The 22,839-nt window shown below is 32.7% G+C and overlaps 1 protein-coding gene across 7 annotated transcripts in view; it reads right to left on the bottom strand.

Annotated features, from left to right (window-relative positions):
* Nucleotides 1–16,963, bottom strand: part of LOC148601554 (E3 ubiquitin-protein ligase MID2-like) — a 33,014-nt gene extending 16,051 nt beyond the window's left edge. The window contains exons 1-2 of one of the 7 annotated variants that reach the window (XM_088555516.1): nt 16,874–16,963; nt 11,814–11,919 (exon numbers count right to left, since the gene is read on the bottom strand). In XM_088555516.1, the coding sequence (XP_088411642.1) occupies nt 11,814–11,885 (72 nt within the window). In that variant the 5' untranslated portion in view covers nt 11,886–11,919; nt 16,874–16,963. Of the gene's footprint in view, nt 1–5,306; nt 5,524–6,960; nt 7,130–10,473; nt 10,599–10,623; nt 10,645–11,813; nt 11,920–15,915; nt 15,991–16,873 lie in introns of those variants that run through there. The other 6 variants (XM_088555515.1, XM_088555521.1, XM_088555519.1 and 3 more) reach the window with 6 other exon arrangements.
* Between the last annotated feature and the right edge of the window lie 5,876 nt (nt 16,964–22,839).

Below are 22,839 nucleotides of genomic sequence, written 5' to 3' on the forward strand. Positions count from 1 at the left end.
AATGTACAATAATTACAATTAAACCAAGCTTGACAGAACTTTTGCATCTCAGTTCTGCGGATAGTTTTAATTGCTGAGACCATGGAACTTTTAGAATATAGGGGTGTGGACCTTACTGCAGTTAATATTAACAGCTGTTACCACATAGTGTACAAAACCTCTTGCTTGCCTTGTGTCAGTAACTGGTGAGCTAAAACTTCCCTGAAATTACTACTTGGAACATTGAAGCTTGGTAACCTTCTCTGCATTATGAGAACCAAGTACTAAGTTATACTTCCATTATATAAAGGTGGTGCTCATCTAAAGAGTTTGGCATTAAGATTTCATAACTTATAGCAATTTGAATTGTTTTATGACAAGAAAAATAATTGTATATAAAATCTGTCAACCCACAAGCATTAGACATTTTTTTATAGTTACTTTCTTATCTTAACAATGAACTAAACATATTAAGAATCAGTCATTTAAATGTTTGAAAAAAAACTCCATTAAAACTGGCAGCTTCTGATTATAGGTTTAGAAATAAGCTAATATCAGCTCTGAATATGATTCTATTAAATTTTTAATTAAATAAACATCTTTCAAATAAATTTCATTATATTACTAGATTTAAATATATAAAAATATATACAGACCATTCAACAATAAAAATTCAGTTTAAAGATGCCTGCTTGCAAAAAAAGAAAAAAAAAACATTTTCAATAACTTTAAAAAATTCAAAAGCTGAACAAATAATCCTTTTGTAACCACATGTTATGAATGAGCACATATTCACAATGAAATCTCAATAAAACATTTATTCCTTTAGGATGAAATGAAATTCATATAAAATCTTCAGGTTGGAAATTCAATATGTTTTTACCTGTTTGATGCAGATCACAAACCAATATATCACTACAATCTCCTTGAATTGTAATAAAAGTACAAAATTTAAGATTGTTTTTGCCTTAAAAATATGTCTCCCCATTCAAAAGTCATAAATGGGTAGAACTTCCACAAAATTCAGGGGATCACTTTTTCGTGGTAATATGGACTACTACTTATCATGTTCTAACTTTCTACAAAGTTTCATGAAATTCAAAGGAGTTGCACTTACAAAAGTGTGATGGACAGCCAGATAGAGAGACAGGAGAGGGGGGAGACAAAAATATACCTGCACTGAAAACTTCAAAACCACAAATTAAAGAATCCACAATTGTGTATCCTCCCTATCCATGAAAATTGGTATTTACAGTATATATTTATACCTTAGAATAGTCTTTAAATAATACATAGGTAAAAAAAAAATATAAGATAAGATAAGATAATATAAAATAATCAACACCACAATAGGTGCAAGACTTATAATTCAACAGTCTGTAAAATACAAAGGTATTCAAACTGACCTATAAATAAAGCCAAAATGTATTTACAAAATTGACTACACTGCACTTTAAAATTGACTGATTCACAAAGTTTGACTTCACATCCTAAACTTACTGCATCACAAAGTCTGACTACATCCAAAACTGACTGCTTCACCAAGTCTGACTTTACATCCAAAACTGACTGCTTCACCAAGTCTGACTTTACATCCAAAACTGACTGTTTCAAAGTCTACCAAAAACTGGCCTTCAAAAACTTAAAACTCCCAAAAGTCTGACAGTTCGTCCAAATCTGACTATGATTCAAAGTCGAAACCCCAAAATCTGACGCAAAGTCCCCAAAAGGTACATAGAGTCATTATAAATCAACAATAATCACTTATCATAAAGCTATGGACCCCTTCTCAATTGTTTCCTTTAAAGTTTACTCGTGACATGTTCAAGTGACTTAGAGGGCTCTTTAAAAGATTAGATATTTGGTAAACAAACAAAAGTCCTCTAACACAGTGGTCTTAGACAACATTATCAATCAAGATTAACCCCATTATAGATGACCTGTGTCTATAATGAAAAGAAGATTTGAAAGGGCAATAAAAATATTATTATTGTCATACCTAGAAATTTAGTGTCAACTACTTGTGCCTCTATTCCAAAGATTCATTTGGAGCCACTGTTAGATTTTGCAACTCAGTTTATTATACATGTAACGGTAAGTTTAGTGGCAAGTTTTGGTGCCTTTGACCACAGTAACAAAGAGGCTAAAGAAATGGTTAAGAGTTTGGTCATAGGTTTTAAGAAGGCTGCTGGGCCAAATTTATATAGTAAAATATAGTACAGTGTTCAGTTTATTATATTTATTACTGTAAATTTTGTGGCAAGTTTTGGTGTCTTTGACCACAGTAACAAAGAGGCTAAAAAAATGGTTAAGAGTTTGGTCATAGGTTTCAAGAAGGCTGCTGGGCCAAATTTATATAGTAAAATATAGTAAAGTGTTTATTATACTTATTACTGTAAATTTTGTGGCAAGTTTTTGACGATAGTTAAGAAGTGATTAGAGTTTGGTCATATGGGTTTCAAAAGGGCAATTCATCCATTTTCATATAGTAAAATAGTGAAATATTCACTTTATTACACATGAACAGACATGATAAGGTCTCATGATTTGAAAGTTGACATGGAACAGCAACCCAAATTGCTTCCAAATATATGTTCCATCTTAGGCCTATATACATCAAATTTGACACCAATCCATCCATAATGTGAACCAAGATCATTGTGACTAACAGTTGGAGGTGTCATAGTTTTCCTTCCCTCTTTCGTCTACCCTGGACTTGACTTTTTAAGAGCAACTCTGTACTTGAATTACATTCTTATGATTTCCACTAGAATCTTGGTTCCCTTGATTACTCTTGGACCAGGTGATTCGAATATAACACCTACAGGTTTAGTGGGGAAATAGCATTTATAAAAATAGATTAGAACTATTAGTACTGATCAATATAAGTATCAGGCACATAAAAGAAATTCAAAGAATGGCACTTTAGCTGGCCCTTAATTTGAGCAGTACTTAACTTGTTTAACTTGTCAAATATAATGGTTTAAGTAAATATTTGATGAGCAATTACAGAGAGAGAAACAAATATTTAATCAGAAACAATACACATTACATTTCTTAAGTAAATGCTTTAAGTGTATAACATGTTTGTAAAGAGGTTTAAAAATTACACAGGAAAAATGGTCAGTATCTTTCAAGCTTAAAAATATAAATGTCAAAGGATTAGCAAACACTTATTGGCAGAGGAATTTTGGTTTGACAAGAAATAATATACATTCCTTAATGTCACTGACAGAAAAGCATTATTTCAAATTCTTATAGTGGAAAAAGTGTCATCACCAGGAAGCATGAAATTGCATGTATTGTTGTAGGTACTATGAAAGTACTATTATTCATGGGGCACCAATTTTCATGGTTTTCCTGGGTATGCCAGACCATGAAATTGGGTTCCTAATGAAAAGAAGATTTCCATTGATGCAGGAAGTTAATATTGAACAACAACCAAAATGGCTTAGAGAATTAATGCCATATGTAAGAGCAGAGATTTCAAATTGCTTAAAAATTCCCACAAAACAGAAAGCTGATATTGGATGATAACAATAATTGACCCCACCATCTAAACAAGCCACAAACCAAATTTGAAAACAATCCATCCATCAGGAATTGAGATAATTGTGACAAAATTTGGATGAATGATATTCTGGACAATATATGGCATGCATGAGGAATCGATATACAATCAATCATTGCGTGGCCAAAAAATAAGTTTTAATGAACTACTGTGCTAGAGCACATAATATGCTAGTCTCTTTTTTATGTTGGCTGTATAATCAGACTGTTCGATGTTCTTACAAATTATTAGGAAAGAATATTCTTGAATTTCATAAATGTGCTTTTATGACCAAAACAAGACTTATATTTAAAAAAAAAAAAACCTCTTAGCCAAGAGTACATTTTCAAGATTCTTGCACTTAAGCCAGAATGCACCTCCCTATAGTACAAACACTGACTATTTAATTTGTTTAACACATGTAAATATACCTTAAAGTACATACATGTTACATAATTGATCTTCATATTACAGTGAAACCTGACTTAAGCAAACCCTGAAGAATCCCAAAATCTGTTTAAGGAGGTAGACCTTGGGTAAGGGACACAACTCTTACAAATCATTGGAAAGTTTGTAGTCAGCATTTTGCATCAGTCTCATGTAAGCATTACTTGGACTGATTTCATTCTGTTTTAAATGAAAGTTTGAAAGGCTAAGGTAAAATTGAATATGATACAAATATATCACTGATTATCAAGAATAATGTCACTTACCCTAGGTCTACCTCCTTAAACCAGACACTTTTTTAATTCCCTATATATCAATTTAAATGTATTTTGAACCTTGTAAAACCAAACACCTGTTCAAACCAAACATTTGGAAAAGTTTTACCATAGAAGTACATGCTTAATTCAACAAATATTGTATAAGTATAATAGCCCTTTGAATATCAGTTTCCATGGTTTAACTTTCTAATGGTGAAACCAAAATTGAAACAAGTCCTATTGTGGAGAAGCTGTAAAATTGACAGCAAATTATGAAACTTTAAGAAGGCACTGCAATTCAAATTCATTTGATATTTTTATGCACAAATTTGTCCACGCCTTTTACACTTATAACCATGCATGTGATTATACTGCAAAATAAGTTTTATTAAATTTTCTGTTGAAATGCATTTTTGTAATGACGATAGTTTCATTTTTCTGTTCATCTGATGAGACCATAAAAGTTCATGTATAAATAGTTAAACCTCCCAAAATATTAAAACCTACACACCTACAAACTCCTGTAAAAGTTGTCCAATTAAGACTGCAGAGTGACATGATCAATAAGATACAGTATGGTATATAGATATACAGACAGACAGACACAGACCATTACTTATCAAGTACACATCATTTCTTTACATTCTTTTAGTTTTATTGTGTTGCAGCAGGGGGAGGCATTCAATTCAGCATTGACCAGAGATCCCTGACCCTAAATGTCTAATGCAGGACTATTTTATTTACCTTAGTCCTGAGCCCTCCATACTTTACGTATATACATGTACTTTCATTGGGGGCTCTTCATTTAGGAGGCAAAAGAAGTCTTTCACTCTTGAAAGAAAAGTTAAACCCCTGAGGGGACAAACATTCTATCAATGGTTTCACAATGTAGAAACTTAATTTTTCATAAATGTTCAAGACAGAATGATCAATAAGCAATAAAAAAGACATTTTACTATCAGTATATAGAAATAAAAAATTGTCTTCCTTTCAGTTCCAAAACTATGAAATAATAAAAATCTCACTTTTCTATTCAAGGAGAAAATTTATAAAATAATGATAAAACTTCCTACCTTGTTCAAGTTTATACCTTTCTCAAGTAAATTATATCAGGAGTGATTCTTTTGTTCTCCTATCACATCTATTTAATTCAAATTCAAAGAAAACAAAACCACTATCTTAAACGGTAAATTTTAGATTACACTTTCCAATATAATGTAAGTACACACATGAATTATATCTTAAGTTAACAGACTGCTATATATAACGGGTAAAAGTGACTTGTGTCTGATGCATATCGACAAACCACGGTGACTTTCAACACAATAAACAGGGCTGCTAAGAGAAGTTCAATGGTTTGAATAACAACCGTTTACCTTAAAATATAATTTATGTATTGTGAAGTACCTGTTCTCATGCAGTGACAGATGAAAGGGAAAAACTTTTACTTTTTGTTAAAATCAAATAAATTTGAAAATGTTGTTTCAACTGATTGAACTTTTTGATAAAGACTATAAAGTTTCTATAACATGATGGAACAGGCTATAAAATATACATCAACTTTACTTGTGGGAAAACTGGGATATAATTTAATTTCAGTTACCTCATGTAATACATGTAAGGGATGCCTTTGGAAAATTAATTAGTACTATTCAATGCATTGTCATGTTTAAGAGTTAAAATGCATTTGATGGTTCACTAAGGCCAAGAAAAAAATATATGTTTACCCTATTTTTTTCTGCCTACCCTAGGACAGTTTTTTATTTTTTATTTTTTGTTGAAATGCTGCTAAATCTTAATTTTTTTAGTTTAGCACTCTTACAGTCATGAAATCCTCCCACAAATGCCTATATAAAATAATTATAAAAATAAGATGATTTTACCTACGACCTACCAGTTTTTCATCCATCATTATCTAAAATAGATATATGTCCTAATGGTAAAATAACATTAATTCTAAGTTTATTTTCCTTTTATATACCCAATCTCTGTCTGGTCATATGTACACATTTCTTGCAAACCTTTTAAGGAATTTTAAATGAAATTTTGAAGAAAATTCCAGATATGGTTGGGAACCATATGTAGATGTGCATGAAGGAATATTATTACATGTACTATTAGAAGTTACTCCAAAGTTACTCATCAGTTCAACTCTTCTTAAATTTCTGAAGGGATTTTAATAAAATTGTAAGGGAAGATTTACGGTGTGCATGTAGAAGTAAAATTACTGTCTAATTACTTCAAAGGGATATAATTGAACTCAAGAGTTTTACATTTAAAATGGGGGTATTCAACTTTCTCACATGATCTCTGGTTTAATTTTGCAACCCCTACAAATTACCCCACCCCTTTTTTAGGTTTTTAAATTAAATTGCAGCCTTAGCAGGAATCTTCTTATAAAACCAAAAATGATGCAGTGGCTTATACATTGTACATGGTTTGCCATTTCAGTATTTTGGTTTTTAGTACTTCTTGTATACAATTTGTTTTTGGATTTCTTACATATTTGCCTTAAAACGTGTGTACAGCACATTGAAATTTGCTGTACTTATATGATTGGTATTTTTATATATGATAAGAAGAATGCAGAAACTATTTGAAACGGGTTGAAACTTATGAATAAATTCCCTAAAGATCCTACAATTTAAATTTCAACACTTTTAGATCTTAAATCTCATTGCCATGCACAATGGAAAAAAAATGATAAACAGAAAATACAATATTTACCTGATAATCAAAGATCATCCTAACAGAAAAATTCCTACTGGTAACCTATCATCTGATTCCCTGTACCAAACGGTACATTTCACATGTCTATGGACACATATTTCATATTTAAATGAATGTTTTCACTTCACTTTTTACCATAGAATGGAATTAAAAGTAATTTGTAGGCCTAATGACTTTAAATTTTCTATAAGTGTTTAATGTGCAGAACCAAAGATCAATATTATTTCATTGTGAGAAACGGTATGGGGTCCACTTGGGGTATATGATAGTAGATACTTATTAAATCTTGCATTTAAATTCGCTGTTTTTTTAAGAAGTCAGTTTGATCAAAAGTACTTTACTAATATTAATTTTTGCTATGACAAGGTAGAGGTTCAAATTACCTGTGGTCCATTAAGGACCAGGCCCACAGTTTCTGAACCAAGACCATTGAATTCCTTTTTATAAGTCCTGGATTTCATCTCTTATACTGACATATTATTGAAAACCTCCCAATTTCCTCATCTTAACATTTGATTAGAAATTAAAAAAAAAGTCTTGGATCCCTCAGAAAAGGCACATTAGGAAATTATTATATCTAAATATCAATGGACCTGTTTCCTGTCTATAACCATAACAAGTCATTTTCATTTTCATTAAAAAAGAAACAGTACACACAAAAAAAAAAAAACACATCAATTATCTTTAACTTAAAATATATGAGAAATCTCCAGTTTGTTTCCAGTAATAACTATCATTTTTTATTATATCACATTCCGCTTGTTCAAACTCTCTGACGGGGTTTAAATCAATTAGTGGGGGAGGGGTCATCTCCCTTAAATGATACTTTTTTTCTGATGCCTATTCTCATTTTTACGTAGTTGAATCTCTAAACCCAGTGGTCCTTTAAAACCCCCCTAAAGGCTATAGAAACCGAAAAACAATGGCTGTTTAAACCCTAAAAAATCTTCCCCTTGTGATCTATATCTAACTACAACAATACACATTCAATCCTTTGTCAATCAACCCAGTTCTTATCAATTATATTTAAATTTGCATACCATTCTCATTTCTCCTTTAACTCTATCTCATTGCATAGTAAATATTAAATTTCTTTGATCACAATCGAATACACAGAGAAATTGATTGATTCTCCATGAGAAATTTTCTTACATTTAATATTATTTCAGAAAATAAGTTTGGTCATACTTTCACATGAACTTTGCACAAAGAAAAACTGGAAACTTTTGAACAAAACTTTCTTTTCAATAGTTGTATACCCTTTTGTCACATTTGAAAGATCTTTAAAACAATATATTCAAATCCTTCAGTCTTAAATAAATACTCAAGTGCTAGGTAAATATTGGCAGAGCGAAATATTTGTTAAATATTATTAGATAGACTTACATAGTCCCAAAAATGTAATTAAACCTCTTCATATCAGAAAACAATGTATACAGATCGTGTTTGATAGTTAAGGACAGATCTTGACTGTGTCATAACGTAATATTAAACAGTAGATCCTGTTCTTAATGACAAAAGAATATTCCTGATTCCATTCAATGGGTAATATACAGAAAATGTTTTCAGTGATGGATCCAGGAAGTGTTCTCTGGGTTGGAACCCCATTTGTATTTGAAAATAGTGTTTATTTTTTTATAAAATATTTGTTAATATGAGCAAATGATTAAGCCTGCATGGAAAGCCATCCCCCCTTTTTTTGTTATAAATTTCTACCCATCTCCTTAATAAATAATCTATATATGAACTACTTTTAATTTTATTAGATACCTACTCTGTCAGTACTAAAAGACCAATAGTTTCTTCTCAATTTATGTATTCAGTTAATAATCAATCTTATACTAGTATTTGGACATTTTCTGGTGTGTTAATTGGATAAGCCAGATTTTACTGTACAAGGATCCATGATGTACATTACCTGTGTGCTTCAAAGTAGACCAAAGCTTGTTTTTTTTTTTGTTTTTTCGATCATGATAAAAGAGAACAAATGGATAAAAGGGATTGGCCTGCTGGGCTTAGGACCTCCCAAATCACCTAAATATTAGGAAATGAGAGTCTGCATAGAAATCCCTCCCCTTTACTTATAAATTTCAACCCAGGTCTCCTGAATTGAATTACAGATCTACAGTCCTTGAACTGATTCACGCAACGATTTGACTGATCGATGACCACTGACCGATTGATCGCTGACGGATCAATAACCGATGACTGCTGATCGATCTGATAAGTAGACCGAAAGTGGGTCTTCATTTTTTTTTTTTTTTCCAAAAAAGAAGATAAAAGTGTACAAGCACAGATCCAAGGAAAGGCCAGCCAGACTTTCAACCTCCCCACCCCTAAAACAGGAAACTTTTTTTCTAACATGAATTTTTGGTATAAAAAATTCACAAATTATACCCCCATTTTTTCTGCCTCAACTTCCATTTATGCAATCATTAAAGTAAAATCAGGATTCACCCTTAGCACATATAAAATATTTACTTTTCATATTGTAGCTACAAAAAAAGTTGAAGGAAAGAAAAGATAATTCAAAAGACCTCTTATATACATATGTATTACTGAATTCGATCAATAGAGGAATATCAAAAATAATATCTAACATACATACATTGTAGTCATAAATTATTGCAGCAAAAATGTAACCAAATTGACAAGAAAATCATTAAAAACAAATCTGATGATGGGACATTTTCTGAAATTTATTAGTTTAGTACTGTAGGACAACTGTAATAACAAAATCATTTAAATGGTTAGTATGATAGTATCAAGATCTGTATCACTATAATAGTCTGAGTCAGTTTAATGTTTAAACATAGTAAGAAGAGTACCAGTACATTATACAGGGGAGGATCTAGAGACTTTGAAAAGGGGGTTTCCTGGGGCTATTACTTACTCATTTTTGCTGAACTTTAAGCTCTTTCAACAAAAGGGCTGGAAGCTTGGGTTTCAACTCCCAGAACACTCTCCTATAGTTTCACTCTGTAGATCAAGTCTCTTTTATAATTTTTATTTCATGCTTTACCTTGTAATTTTTAGGGCTAATAAATATACATTTAGCCTGCCACAGACCAAGGACTACCAAACAGAAGCGAATGCAAAAGTGTCAATATTTATGTATCCTTCACTTTACAATAGAAATTGATCAAATTTTGCTACAAAAATTGAGAACAATCATTTTGAATGGAGGTCTTACACCAAGCTCTATGGTCTTCAATTCCTCTTGCTTACCATACCATTTTCATCCATTTTAAAAATATGTAGCCTCTCCCCTCTGAACTGATAAACAAAACTGTTCATAAGACATACCCCTTTCAAATTATAATTTTATATATCTAAATAAGTTAAAATTACTCCCATATATTTATAAGAAAATCCTCTTATTTTATTCTAATAAGCAGTCCAAGTGTATAAAGTACATATATATGATGTATTACAAAATTTTACACCCCCCTAAAGAAAAAAAAATTAAAACAAATAAGCCTGTAATGAAAACGAAACATTCAAATTTACCTTAGTAAGCAAATTACTAATCCTAATCCAGTAGTTATCCAATTAGTTAAATAATATATAAAGCGACTGACTTAATCGGTCCACTTTATGATCACAAATATATTCATAACTATTTAAATATGATTACCCTAATACACAAACGACCCATACCTGTTACAGGTGAGTCTAAGACAAAGTTATCCTCTAATCTTAGGTGTAATCTAAATGTTTTGGCATGTTTAAATAAGTCTATCGCATCAAAATATAAACTATCAATTAAAACATCAAAAAGGACCTACTCAGCCATGACTGGAATGATGTAATTGTACAATTAGGCTTTAAAGTTTGGAAGCTGGTTGATGTAGAATGATCTGGTCACGGAGCTTAGGTTTTTAAAAGGACAATTGTTCCAATGTAAATGATACCCCTGTCCCCCTATTTTTTCAGCATTCTTAAACCAATTACTTTAAAAAAAGAAAACAAAAAAGAAAACAAAATAAAAGAACAGTAAATATAATTGTTCTATCAAAAGGATGATAGCCACAAAAACTTATTAAAATGGACCCTCATATATATATATAAGTTATTGTACAACAGACAGACAGACACACACACACACACACACAGATGAACTGTGGTACAGCAATAGCAAAAATGTTTCTGCCAAAATCAAAATATGCATATAAAAACTTGCAAGTTTAGATGTTAAAATTATGTATAAAATAAACTAGAATACTGACAAATTAAGAAACTCTGGTCCCATTCACCTTCACTGTAGAAACAAAATATAGATGTATTTAATACTATCTTCTGTTTTAACTTTCTAAGGTTTAACTGTATCCTTGCAACTTTCTGATGATCCCCTCAAAACGACACCTTCACCCATTGATTACCTTGTGTCTATATTGTAGGAGGTTGGCTTGGCCTTTAGTTTGTCCTTCAGCCTACCAAAGGATCCTAGTAGGCAAAACCACCAACTACCATGCCTGGTAGTTACCTTTTGTTTTCTCTGTCTATAAGTTCGTGAAGTTTGGACCAGCCCTTGTGTCTTTCTGGTCATGATCTCAACCAAAAAACCTCCTGACCACATTTGTTACCATGTGTTGTCTTTGTCTAAGGCTGGACTGTGTCTATCTGATGATGACCCCCACCAAAACCACTACCTTGCTATGTCTGTTACCTTGTGTGTTCTCCTGTCTAAGGTTGGACCTATCCTTGTCTATTTCTGATCATGACCCAAACCCAAACTGCTACTTAGCCATGTTTGTTACCTTGTGTTTTCTCTGCTAAAGGTAGGACCTATCCTTGTCTATTTCTGATCATGACTTCTACCCAAACCACTACCTAGCCATCCAAGTTACCTTGTGTTTTCTTTGTCTAAGGTTGGACTGATCTTTGTGTCTTTCTGTTGACCAGAAACTACACTGGGCCATGATTGTTTACATAGTCTCAAAGAGGGATGAATACCTGAGAAAAAAAAGATTTAACTCTACTATGCAATCATACAATACTACACCTGTCTAAACCAAATCTAAAATAGGGCTGTAATGAAGACTTTGTTACCTTTAGACAGCTGTTTGGTTTGTACAGGTTCATTATTCATTGAAATTGATATAAAAAGGACTTCATGTGCCAGTGTCATTGTGTCTGGTTTATTTTGGGTTCAGTTTAGCTAAGTTTCACAATACTACTGAGAATATGTATTTACGAATGCAAGCTAAAGGGCTAAATTCCACCATTTTAATATTGGATTGAACAAGAGGTTGAGCATAATAGCTGGGAAAGCATATATGTACATGTTCTTGTAATCAGCTTAGAAGAAGAATGCTAGTTCAAAGGTAAAGAGTATATCCACATTCAAGGAATCTGGAATATGGGACAAATGTCACTATTAAGATACACATACCCACATATCTTTTTGTTTAGTAGTGGTGAGAAGTTGGTTATAAAAGTTTCAAAACAGACAGACTGATACATTTTACATTAATGGACAAGGTGTTGGAAATGTAGTGCAGTACCCGAACCCATCTGTGCAACAAAAATTACGATTGGTAATTGGTCACCAATCAGTTTCTGGTCAGTCATCGATACGTCTAACCGATCAATTAAACCAGTGATCGCATCACGTGACCAAAAAGGGGTTACTGTATTTTATGGTTTTTATTGTCTTCTTTGTCAATTTTACACATGTTGACGTAATGTCATAGATTTAAACATCAATTTATACTTTTATTTTACATTTCTTTTATTTCAAACAGACATCAATTTACATAACAAAACTGCGATCAGATCGGTCACCGGTCATCAATCTGTCAGCAATCAATAAGTCCACGGTCATCAATCCGTCAGCAATCAATAAGTCCACGGTCCTCGATCCGTCAAATCGTTGTGTGGATCGGTTCAAGGACTGTATAGCCCCACCATATAGCTTTAAGAGGCTGAAGTGCCTATGACATGAAGATATAGAGCCTGATTCATTCATCTATACACCAAAGAATAATTTGGAGAATAGGGTTAGTAAGTCTCGTTCTAGTTTCAGTTTTCCTTCCGGAATTTTAGATGTAGGTTACAGACCACCAATTCAACCAATGAGCATTTGGAACGTACGCAAAAATAGTCCTACGCAGAAATTACCCCTGTTCCTCATAGTCCTGTGAAAAAAGTTCTCATCTTATTTAAAAAATTTAAACAGTTTCTGAAAGGAAAAACATTTCTGTACATTTTATAGGTGCATTTTGCTTCTTGTGATGTGAAGCCTAATCTCCATAATGATTTTTAAATATACCCCTATCTTGTGAAAACACTGGGATTTCCCATGCTATTTATAGACCCTTCACTTCCGGTGACCAGTACTGCACTGCAAGTCTGCTAACCCCAGATGCCATTCTGAGGATTGTGAGCTGACATATGTAGAATCATGCTGATATATAGTCCTCTGCAGGTTAAAGTTAAGGTAAAGTCCAGAGAAGCCATTGAATATTGTGAAATTAGCATAGAAGCCTATGAGAAGTGGAATCAGTGGTTTTTAGCCTGTAGAACTATTGAAATCCGAAGACCGGTCTGCATTTTATTGTTCACTTCTGGGAAATTAAAACGCTGTATCGCTATGCAAAATCTTCTATTTTATGCTTTTCTTAACATTTTTATCCAGTAGAACTAGATATTTGTCATTTTTTATCAGTATTTTTTTTCACAAAAAGATATTTTGCTTTTAACATTGAACTCAATGCTATGTTAATGACGAATCTCTATGCATTTGAATGGGAGATGAGAACCAGTTCTCATGAAATCACGGAGTCACGTGACGAGACTTACATGCCCTATACCCTGTAAATGAAAAAAACTAGTGTCTTATCTGTATTTGCTCTTTGAGAAAATACAATTTTTTATAAATATCAACCAATGACTACTGGAAATAAATGACATCAAATTCAAATACATGTACATCAACTTCTTCAGCTTTCCTATGTCTAGTCTTAAAATATGTTATGACTCCAAATTTTATTATTTATTATTGCTAGATAGAATAAGAGAAAAACTGGTCAAGTTTCACAATTAAAGGGCAATAACTCAATAAGGAGTCATTATACAATATCATAGTACATGTATTACACTCCTTGAGACATTCACGTTTCCCATTTTAGCATTCGTGTATCGTTTATCGTGCATTTACACATTGTGTTGCGTTTGTTTAAACGCATGCAAGGAGCGTCCGTTTAAACGCATGATACGAGCGTTTGTTTAAACGCACAACAGGAGCGTTCGTTTATTTTTGTACTTTGATTATTTCCTTGATTTAGCTGTTATTTTTATATTTTTGCTATTATTAATTTATATAATTTCATTAATTTTATTATCTTTTTTTCTGTCTTCATTATATGTCAATATTATTATTTTTCGTTGTTCATCTATCGTGCGTTTATTGTGCATTTGGTTGAGCATTTAGCGTGCGTTTGGTTAAATTTAGAATTTCATGGGCAGTTATATGGTACATACAACTTGGAATCACAGAGAAAATGAAGAAACATAAGACAACCAACATAACAGCCTTTTGCCCTGGAATAAATCAGCTTTTTTCAATTACATGATTTGTAGGAAGTTTTTTATTTGACATTGACACTATAAGCTTGTGACTTTAGTATCAGTCAATTATTATAAATAGCTGGTGATTATGGTCATTACGTTGTTGCATATAAGAACTATATTATTAGTATGAATTTGACACTTCACAGGTTAGGATGATTTAAAAGGGAGATAAACGTATTGTTTTGCCAAAAAAAAACCCAAAACCCTCCCCCCCCCCCAAAAAAAAAAAAGTTTTGTATGCAAAAAAAACTATAGTTTTACATAAGAATATGTCATATGTAGATTAAAAATGCATTGTTTGCTCTGTCATTCTGTGCTGGAATCTGAAGGAACCATGCAAAATTGAAAAATAATGAATCATGCTTAAAAAAAAGACAAACGAATTTGACAATATGGGCACATTATAAGTTTATGATCTATCAGAGACAAAATGACAGTTTGCTTGTCTTAGAATTGTCAAAGGATGCAGAAAAGCAAGTTCAAAGCTATGTACAATAGAATATTAAGGGGAAGGAGTAATCAAGGAACCCAAGATTCTAGTGGAAATCAAAAGAATGTAATCCAGGGACAAAGAACAGACATGGAAAACAGACACACACAACTAAGAACATAAGATAGACAAAATAATACATAAAAAGTAACAATGTAAATGAGCAAACGGGAAAGTGATTTTTCTCCCTGTTAAGATGAAATTGCAGTGCATTTCTTATAATTTATACCCCAAATTACTGGCACTTAAAAAAGAAATGAATACCAGATGTGAATTCCAAAAACTTTGATTAATTGATCTTATGGAAAGAATGATGTGTTTTTTTTTTCAGCATGATTCACCCACTGCCTGATTCTTATAGAGAAAAGCACTTAATTTTCAGAACTTTGAATCATCTTCACTATTGACAGTGTCTGAATTTTATAATGATTGCTACATAAATCTTACATGATCTTAAAACTCTTACTTCAGCTCAAAATGAATAACTCATGTCTTGACTTGACTATTCAAATCACACAATATCATGTAGTCTTTAAGTTGCCACATACTTTCCATGGGAATAACAAGTAAAAAATATTACCTAATTTTTTATTCAAGCTTCTGAGATGACAGATTAGTGATATCATTACTTGACTTGACTATTCAAATCACACAATATCATGTAGTCTTTAAGTTGCCACATACTTTCCATGGGAATAACAAGTAAAAAATATTACCTAATTTTTTATTCAAGCTTCTGAGATGACAGATTAGAAGTGATATCATTTATACATGTAGCTATAATTTCATTTTCACTATTTTTCTAGCTGCTTGAACAGTAGAAGTTGAAAAAAAAAGCATCATTCCTGAATCTATATACACGTATACAACATGTACAAATGACCTACCTGACATGAAAGGGAAAAACATCTCAACACTTAAACCCCTTCCATTCAAGAAAATAATCGTGTTTTCTATAAATACGAATAATCTCTTACTGATTTCCATATATGCATAGAATTGTGTTTGCTGGTATACATTACGTTGTTATATTACATTCATGACTTATCTACCCATAACTAAAGTGCATTGAATGTGTTCCGTTTTCTTAATAATAAATATCCATTTTATCACTTGTAATCTTTTGACAAAGTTGAAAATAAAATCAAGCTCTAGTACACTTCAGAAAATAATTAGAACTGATAACATCGTTGCTAAAATATATTGAATATACACTTAAAGCAAAGAAATTAATTACTAAATGCTGTCACAAACATATAAGGTAGAATGAATTGGAAGGTCACATATCTTAGGATCATAATATACATGTACTCTACAGATACAGAATGACTTCTTATGAATGACCTTGCTTAAAATAAGAATTGACAAAGTTGGAAAGATACATGTACATGATCATAGGCAGATCAATGCCCACCTCCCCTAAGGTTAGAAAAATTTAGTTACAATGTAATCAAATAGAAAATCACTGAGTCATCACCCCTAATTAGGCCAGTCAGGGGGCCTCCTCTTTTAAGAACCTCTGGATCTGCCTCAGACATGCTCGTAAAAGATGACTCATGTGTCCATACCATTCATGTTAGAATAATTAGTAATATGCAGGACCCAGCTGAGCATACAAATAAAATGGGTATTTATAGAAATATATTATGTTAATATATAATATATTATGTTAAATGGTACTCATTTCTTAAGTATGATTGTCCAAAGATAAAATCCTAGCTTCAAATGATAGACTCCTTCATTATTGCATCTGCATCAGTACACTTTCAAGACACCAGCTACAAGTTTTATGGTGAAAAGAAACATTAAAGAATAAAAATCTGAAAGATAAATACAATTACTTACAAACATCAACATGATCAAAGTCTGACAAAGAACATCAATATTCAGCTTCCGTTATTCACACTGTTTTGACATTTTTTTCTCCACCAGCAGACTTACATATGTATCCACAGGTTACTACATAAATCATGCCATCAATAATGCTTATTTTATTTCAATTTTACAATCATACAAACCATAAAGGCCAATGAACAAAGACATAGTCAAATCTTATGATCTTAATCCTGTCAGAGAGTACACTTACTTTCAATTATTGTTTCATGTCTGGGTTTTAAGAACTGTGGTAAAATTTAAACTAAGTAAAAATAGATTTAGTATTGGTCCTCCTAAATACCAGGTATAATAAGCTGAGAACATGTAAATTTTAAAAAGACTGTGGGTGATAACACAACCATTTTCTTTAAATTTAGGGAGATCCATGGTGATTGTTTTGTCGATTTCAGTTTTGTTTCTAACCCTGATTTTTATAATAGCCTTTTGTAATAGAAGCCTATATACATATTACTAAATAATTCAAATACAACAGCAGAACTTTATGACAGTGAAAACAAATGCATGTACATTGAAATACATGTACATGCAGGTTGAAGGTGTGTGTATATGTGTGCATACATGTATATAAGATATATGGTCAACAGTGTTCTAGGATTCCACTTTCCATCACCTGTGGCAAGTGTAATTTCAGTGTGGGAAAGTTGATAATTATGCCCCACTTTCCCATTGGCAAGTAATCCCTTTTGGGATTCGGCGCTGGAGATATTTTTTGTTTAGACCAGCACCGATTGGAGTCAAAACAAAAAACAAAAAACAAAAAAAAAATTCCAAAAGCAATTATTTGGCAAGTAGAAAGCTTAATTCTTTTTAAAAGGATTTGTTAAGTTTAGAAAGCAAACATCAAGTTTGGGGAAGTTAATCTTCATTTAAAGTTGTCCTATGGAAACCTAAAATTTTGCAAAATTCTAGAACAAGCATTGGATATAAACTTCTATATACATGCATTAATAGCATACATATTAACATGGAGTTTTGGAAACCCAAATGCCAAAAACACACGCAATAAACACAGGCACTATCCAGGGCTTTCGATATCTTTTCAGTGAACTTAATAGAGAAAATGGACTGTCTACACCTTCAAAATGTATAAAAGGGGAATGGGGCCCATTGTGATTTTGAACCATCCATTTCCACTTTTTGAACTGTCTACATTTTGATAGTAGCTGGTTCTTAATGAAACCTCTGACTATCAGATGTAATAATGATAGCTAGTCATTGATAGGAACACTGTGCCTACATGCACACAAAAACAAATTCACTGCACTTTACCACAAGTCTTTGAAAAGAGGTTCTGGGTCAATGTACGAGCTAAGTCACTAGAAAACATACTTAAAAATAACAATACAATTATATTGCCATTGTCTAGCAACTTGTACATTGACCCAGCAAAATGAAAAAGAAAGATGAAAAGAAAGTTGACAATTCTGAATGAAAAGTCACATTTGTTGTCAAGTTTGGTCAATAATTATCCTTTACCATCGACTTCTAAGTGTAGGTCAAGATATGAGGCTGACTTCACAGTGTCTGTAGTATCCTTTATCTCAAGTTCTTTTGGGTAGATGTGATGTATCAAATCTCCGAAATTAGGATTGTTTAAAGATAATATGTCATCTATATAGCAGAAACTGAGATTGAAGGATACAGCCAAACAATATTCTTTCTATCTGAAGTGTTTTCAATGAACACTGTCACCAAAAATACTTTGTTTAATATAGATGATGACCATATTTAAATCACAGTGACAAGTTGCTTAACAAATAATCAATTTATTTAGCAAAAAATATAGCCACTATATACCTCAACTCGTACTTAATAGATGAAAACTTGTGCTGGTCAACTGTAGTTGATGTAGGTGGGCTAGACATTTTGACTGTGAATTTTTTCATAGGCGGACTAAAAATGCAGAGTAATCACCTCTTGAGGAACATTTTATCGTACCATGTTTTTAATACATTATGCATGACAATTGGAAAGTTTCCTCCCTTTGGGAAAAATATTTTTCAACATTTTGGGAGAAGTCTCCAAACCTAGGGGAAACAGCTAATATTCGGCTGCAATTAAGGTGTAACAAATCCAATGCCCAGATTCGGCCTGCAACATTATTTTTCCAATTTCAGCAGTTCAATATAAAACAGTAGCAGATCCAGGGGATTGCGATCCCTCTTTTTTATTGTAAAATCAAAATGTCATTTTTATGTGCACCCCCTTTTTCTGAGGAACCCTGGCTGGTACCCCTTCTTTTCAAAGTATCTAGATCCTACTCCAACAATGCTAGAAGTTGTCTGGCAACCTATTTCTGGACTTGGTGCCAATGACAGCTATCCTATAGGGTAATGAGGGACAGAATTCCAACTTCTTACGTTGTATGAGTAGATCCTCCCCTGTACTATAATATGGGGTAGGCATTGCCTAAATCATGATCAGCGAACACCGCGAGCTTTACCATACACAACAAAAAAAAACATAAGCTTACTCACTCCCAACATTCAAGGCAACAATTGATTATATCAACAAATGCCAAGATTCATTCAAAGTATAACATTATAATTTTCAGGTTGGTCACCGTCGTCCACAACATTATACATGTACATGTAAATGATAGCAATGTTTTGTTTATACAAATGTACATGTATGTGCATTAAGTCATTAATGTGTCATGACCATTTAATGAAAATGTGTTTGAACAATAAATAATTTGAATTTGAATTTATCGCCACGGTCTGTGCGAGACTTGTAAAAATGATAAAAGACATTACAAGGTGGGGGGTGGGGGACGACCCAGATGATTTTTATGCCCCATGCAGGTCCGGGTGTTAAAAGAATAGGCCTGCAGCAGCGCTAAGCTTGTCGTAAAAGGCGTTACATGCTAGGGTTGTCAGGCTATAATACGAAAACCTGACCGCAAACCATAGTGGTGCACCGTGTTGGGAAAGATGTCACGTTCCTCGCACGCTAAAGAACCATGCTGTGGTATTTGATAGGAGTAGGAACCTTTGTGCTCCGCCACAGGAGGCTAAATTGCCCGACCATACCCATCCCTCCCTTTTTCTAGTGGCAATCAAAATTTGTCGACCCTATTATCCTTGTGTCCCATCCTTTTTTCTTTATTTCATCATCATTTCACGTTCATTTTATCACCCATTTCATGTTCATTGTCTGAATATAGCTGAAATAATGCTGCTCGGACATTAAACTCAAACAATCAATCAATCAATATAAGTGCAATATTTTCATTTATATTTAAGCAGCAAGCAAAATCATTATTTCTATTTGAAAAGTTGTCTTGTTAATTTTTTTTTTTTCAATTAATGAATAACTTGAAAAATTTTTTCCCCAATATTCCAACCCCATACCCCTCTTTCCCCTCGCTCTTAAAATGGTCAATAACTTTATAGCACTTCGCAATACTTTACATTTTTTTATCCCTTAAGGGCATCTCTAGCATCATGCATTTCAGTTTTGGCCTGTCAGATCAAATAGGGTATGTAAGTCTCGTCTTGTGAACCCGTGATTTCACGAGACTGGGTCCTAGTCTACCATTCAAAAGCATGGAGACTCGTCATTTAGAGAACGTTGAGTTCAATGTTGAGACCAAAACATCTTTTGTGTAAAAAAATACCGATAAAAATAACAAATATCTATTTCTACACGATAAAGGTATTAAGAAAAAACATAAAATAGAAGATTTTGCATTGTTATATAGCATTTCAAGTACCCGGAAGTAAACAATAAAATGCAGATCGGCCTCCGGTTTTCAATACGTTCTACGTCGTAAATTCTGGTTAAGAAAATGAAACTAGAATGAGACTTACATACCCTATTGTAGAGATACAGGAAATATTACAGTTGTCCACGGAAGGCGGGAATATTTTACATATATCATGTGACATAAACAAAATTCAGACGACAGCTGCAAATTCAAAACAAGAAAATAATTGCCTTTCCTATCTTAGAAAAGATATGCTTCGATTTGGATATAACATAATCGAAGTTATATTTTTTTTTCCAAGGCGGGTTAGGTTCTTGACAACAGCGACAGTTGAACAGCGAAGATATATACGTACATCTACATGTTTCCCGAACGCTTTAAAAACATCATATTCACTTTGAATTAGTAAAAAAATAGAGAAAGACTTGAAAACTACCAGAAAAGATTAATTTATTTTTACCTATGTACTTTTATTTGTTTTATATAAGGAACCAATGAATTTTCTCCGTAAGGACAGTTACTTTTTGTTACTGTCGGGACATGACTTTTTTTTCGTTAGTATATTGGGGAACCTTAAGGGAAATTTAGACAATACATATAATAACCATAGAGCTCATACAGTTTCGCGGCGCTCGCTATAAAACAACGTATTGTACTATTGTATTTTAAAAATAAATGTATATTAGGTCTAGATTTTTTTTCTTACTTTTTGCTTGTTCCTAGATGTAGCCACGAACGGTAGTTTCATTCTGCTATCGATTTGCCGTGCAAGTACGTAATGGGAATATTAAAGGTAAGGGAGTGAAACGCACATTGAGGTGACGGGCTCACTTGCACGAAGGATGACATGCAAGTTATTCGCCACATTTAGTCTTTAAACATATCTAAGAAATATGTTAAGCCATACGCACGTCGCTAAAAGTGTTACAAAGGTTGGGACTCTAGTCGTTTTGTTGAAAAAAAATTTAATTTCTTGCATTACTTGGAGAAAATGACATGAAAAAAAGCCTTTTATTCCCTTTTTATGGCATTCTCTTTTCAAAATCAATCTCAGAATCTGTACAAGCTAGTCGATATTTTTTTCAAACTAGTTGCAAAAATGTGAGCAGTTAAGTAAGAGCATTAAATTTTATGGTAAGGTCAATGTAGTTCATATCATTTCATGATTTGTTGCAATTTTACACAGTTGTAAGTAAACATTAGATTAAGGCTCTTAGCTCTGAGCAAAAAGATATCCAGCTTAAATCTGTATTTCTTCAGAACTAGGACAATCCAACAGGCCCAGGGCTCGTTTTTTTTCTATATATTCAACCAAATGTTTAGAGCATAGGAAAAACGCCCCTTCGACCCGCCTATATCATTACAGCATGCAAAGTCTACTAGATTTTATAATATAACTTACATAATTTCAACAAACGATTGCAGAACATGCAAGTAGGCTTTTATTTTATTTATTTATTTTTGTTTTTGTTTTTGTTTGTTTTGTCTTGTTTTATCTTTGGTTTATTTCATTGTTTCATACGGCGGGTGTTTCTAGAAAAGCAGAGGACGCTTACCCTACCGGTGCACCTGGTCCATGCTCCCAATTTTTAGTGGAGTCCGAGTTGCTCATTTGCTTTTGTTACTTTGTATGTATGATTTTAGTTACTTTATGTTCTTTGTTGTGTATGTCTGTTTTCCATGTCTGGTCTTTGTCCCTGGATTACATTCTTTTGATTACCGCTATAACCTTGGTTCCCTTGATTACTTTTTTGTTTTGTCAAAATCAACGACAGGCTGAGCTTTGTGGGTTTGTATGCAGCATTTTGGTACAATATCATGGAAATCCACACACTTTATATAGTTTAGTTATATTATAATAATTTAGAAAAGAATTATGAAATGCTTCTTTTTGGCTCGTGATTCCAACAATTTTCCCCCCTAACCCCAAAAATCAATACCAACTTTAAACCCTTGTTTTAGAAATGTTCCAAGATTCATTGACTACTTTTAAAGTTACCAAACAGACACAATCTCATTTATCAATTATCTACAGAGGACGGCGACAAGAGTACCATACCATTATAGGACCGCAAAAGGTTAAGCGTATAAAGAATACCATACCCCATGCCATTTTATATGAGGTTTAGATACAAATGCAGCATCAGGATGCCGAGTATACACCAGTGAAACTCCGTTTAAATTATGTTCATTTATCATTTAAGAC

This window comes from Perna viridis, chromosome 12 (assembly GCF_037379345.1).
Source record: "Perna viridis isolate PV_CMFRI_1.1 ecotype Kerala chromosome 12, ASM3737934v1, whole genome shotgun sequence".
In the NCBI taxonomy this organism is placed as follows: domain Eukaryota; kingdom Metazoa; phylum Mollusca; class Bivalvia; order Mytilida; family Mytilidae; genus Perna; species Perna viridis.